Below are 3,043 nucleotides of genomic sequence, written 5' to 3' on the forward strand. Positions count from 1 at the left end.
TTTAGACCTTAAATTCTATATATCTAGAGAAATTATATAACCGTAGCATACAATAAATTTTTGTAAAAATGCAGACGAAAATTCATCTAAATTTAGAGTTATACAACTAAGGGAAAAGAAACATCAAATATGAATCTTCTCTTTTGCTTTCTTTGCTGCAGTCTGTCTTCCCTTTAGCCAAACCTTCATGACTCAAGAAAACAGACTCCGAAGAATCAAGGGTCACCTTATGTGTGTCGTCCTACAGCTTTTCCACACAGCAGAGCATTTGAAGGAATGGTGTATTCGTTAGCAAGGTTTTGGACTGGATTCCAAACCCTGAGATAGAACTGTTGCCCAAGATACTGCCTTTCCCATATAGCAGACCTCAAGTTCCACATACCTTGGTTGTCCAGTGACGCCAAAATAGTTGTCCAAGAGTTTGGATACACCTTCAAAGAGCAAAAAGATTAAATTAGCTAACGAAAAGTTGAACAACCAAATATTAATCAGTAACAGCCTTTATTTACCTGAGCAGTATGTCTAGTAAGAGTATCGACGAGATTGTAGGTTGTTCTCTTGGCTGGAGTCCATGGTCCGGAACCATAACTGCATTTGTTCAAACAATAAAGATTATAGTCTACCCATTGATTTTGTAAAAATTTAAGCATAAGAAAGGAGCACATTTGACATACCCAACAACCCAGAAATCATAACCATCTAAATGCATGGATTGGACACTGTTTTCATTGTTTTGGAAAACAATTTCAATGAAGTCGTGGTGTGAGACTGGCATAACAGGGGTAGCTAAGGATGCAGAGCCATCTGAGGGAGTGGTTTGGATGGAATTTAAGCTGAAGACTCCAGGGATGTTGAAGTAATCAGCAAGCTTTACAGGGGTATCGGGGTTAACATAAGAGACCCTGTTGAATGCGTAACGCTGCTTTCCATTTATCAATGGCGCTGAATTGGCTAACACAATTGTCTTTGTCGGTGTGACCTTGCCGTAATGGAATGAGCCCTGAGGATTAGGCCTGGCTGCATTTGCTGTCAGATTCCACCTGTAAGAAAAACAATGTTCAAAAGGATCAAACTAAATCATTATAATCGAACAAAGGCTCATCATATTTGAATTTCACATATTTATACCTGAAAGTTCTGGCTTGCTCCATAGACCAGTGAATTTGGCCAGTAGGACCGGCCGGCACAGGTCCAGAAACGGAGGTGTGCGAGTTTGTGTAGTGTAGCACTGAAGTAGCCGTAAGAACAAGCCTAGTGAATCGTGTGGATGCGACAATGTGGTAGTCCTTTGGAGCCTGATTTAAGGTTACTAGGACAGAGACTGATTGGCCAACATGTATGTCAAGGGAGTCATACATGTTCTGAATTGTGTGAGATCCTTCGCATTCAACTAACTTCAGTTTGTGACCTTCAATCCGGAAGTTCAATGAGGCTGACAAGCCGACATTTGAGATCCTGAACATATATGTTTTTCCTGAAATCATAATACGAAAAACATAGTTGAGCATTAATCATTGAGTAAATTGTTAAACTAGTTCCCCAGAGATCTAAGAATAGTTCAAGTGTTTGAGGAATCAAAGATTGAGAATTACCTTGGTCACCACTGAAGGTGTTACTAGTTTGGCCATTTATAAGAACACCGGCAGGAAAAGGAAGAGATTTTCCGGAGTCCAAAGATTGCTGTAAGGCCTGCAAAAATCAAAACAAAATGAGAACATAAGTACGTTAACATACAAATCCCTTTACAAACACTTTCAAAGTACATGTAGAATGGCAGTCATATGTTTTTCTTACCTTGTGGCTGCTCTTGTACCAGTCGCCAGCAAGCAAAGTGAAATCTCCATCAGGGGTTGGATAAGGGACTGGGATTCGAGGTCTTGCGTAGACATTGATCCCTCCAAACCCTCCAGCAGCTTTGTGAAATTGAGTTGATGGGAAATATGTGAAGGAACCTATCTGATCCTTGGTCTGAAACTTGTAGGTGTAGTTTGAGTTCGGCGGGATGGGACAATTGGTTCCCAAAACCCCATCTTGCCATGAGTTTTTCCTCTGTTTAATCCCATTCCTGGTTATGAACAAAGAAAGATATTATTAGAATGAATGTCACAGCCAAATATTCAGATATTGAACAAAAGAACAGAAATGAAGAGCTCATCTCGTCTAATCCTGAAAGACGAAGTACGTAATTGTTTCGTTCGGTTGCAGACAAATGTAAGGGAAAGCAATACTCAACAAAATATTCACGCTCAGATTTCTCATTAATTAAAATCTGGGAACAAATTTCTCCACACAAGTAAGCCTAATGCAGCAATTTGGCTTAAATTCTTACAATTGCCCTTCTAATCCTTTGAAGCTTAACATGAATTAAATGGAAAAATATGCCCCTGAAGGCCACTAGCAATTTTTTTAACCAGACACTGAAACAACATTCTTCAGCAAATGAAAGCTCTTAATCTAAAAACAATGGAAAACAGTTATAAATAAAAAGAAAAGGACAAGAAGTGGATAGGAGGATGCAGAACTTGCCAGGTTAAGAGGAAAGGTTGGTCCAGCTTGTTAATTAGGTTGAGGATGATGTTGTCATTGGTGACAACGTCAAGTCTAGGGCCAGGAAACTGGCCATTGATGAGAATTACCTTCAAATATCCAAACACAAAGAACCAAATTTTAGAAAAACCTAAAAGCTCAAAATATAGAACTGAGATTGCAAAAATGGCAAAAACCCACAAACCTGTTGAGGAACACCAAGAGGAGAAAGAGTCCCATAAGTCACAGTCCAAGTGTAGAACTTATATGGGTCTTCTGCCTTCACCACAGAAGAACTCAGAAGCACTGCCAAAACCCCACAAACCAAGTGGAGCAAGAAGCCTGCTTTTTGCTCCATTTTTGCTCTCCCTGCAAAATGCTCTTCCAGAAACCAGAGTTGGGTTTTATTCAATTTATTTGTTTCTCTTTTTGTTTGGGTGGCATTGGGTTGAGGAGTGGTTGGTGACAGCCTTTTATAGCAGCAGCGCGGGAAAAAGTGCCTCACCAGATATGTCCT

At 39.9% G+C, this 3,043-nt stretch overlaps 1 protein-coding gene across 2 annotated transcripts; it reads right to left on the reverse strand.

Moving 5' to 3' along the window:
• On the reverse strand, nt 1–3,043 carry LOC139192275 (L-ascorbate oxidase homolog). 2 transcript variants are annotated; one of them, XM_070814127.1, is made up of 8 exons: nt 2,732–3,043; nt 2,530–2,636; nt 1,795–2,068; nt 1,593–1,689; nt 1,129–1,474; nt 675–1,040; nt 510–588; nt 1–431 (listed from the first exon to the last, which is right to left on the reverse strand). In XM_070814127.1, the coding sequence occupies exons 1-8, from the start codon at nt 2,882–2,884 to the stop codon at nt 228–230; spliced, it is 1,626 nt and encodes a 541-aa protein (XP_070670228.1). In that variant the 5' UTR covers nt 2,885–3,043; the 3' UTR covers nt 1–227. The 2 variants fall into 2 exon arrangements, with proteins under 2 accessions (XP_070670228.1, XP_070670229.1); XM_070814128.1 differs by having other exon boundaries at nt 1,795–2,065; nt 2,527–2,636.

The sequence above is a fragment of the Malus domestica genome, chromosome 15 (assembly GCF_042453785.1).
Source record: "Malus domestica chromosome 15, GDT2T_hap1".
Classification (NCBI taxonomy): Eukaryota; Viridiplantae; Streptophyta; class Magnoliopsida; order Rosales; family Rosaceae; genus Malus; species Malus domestica.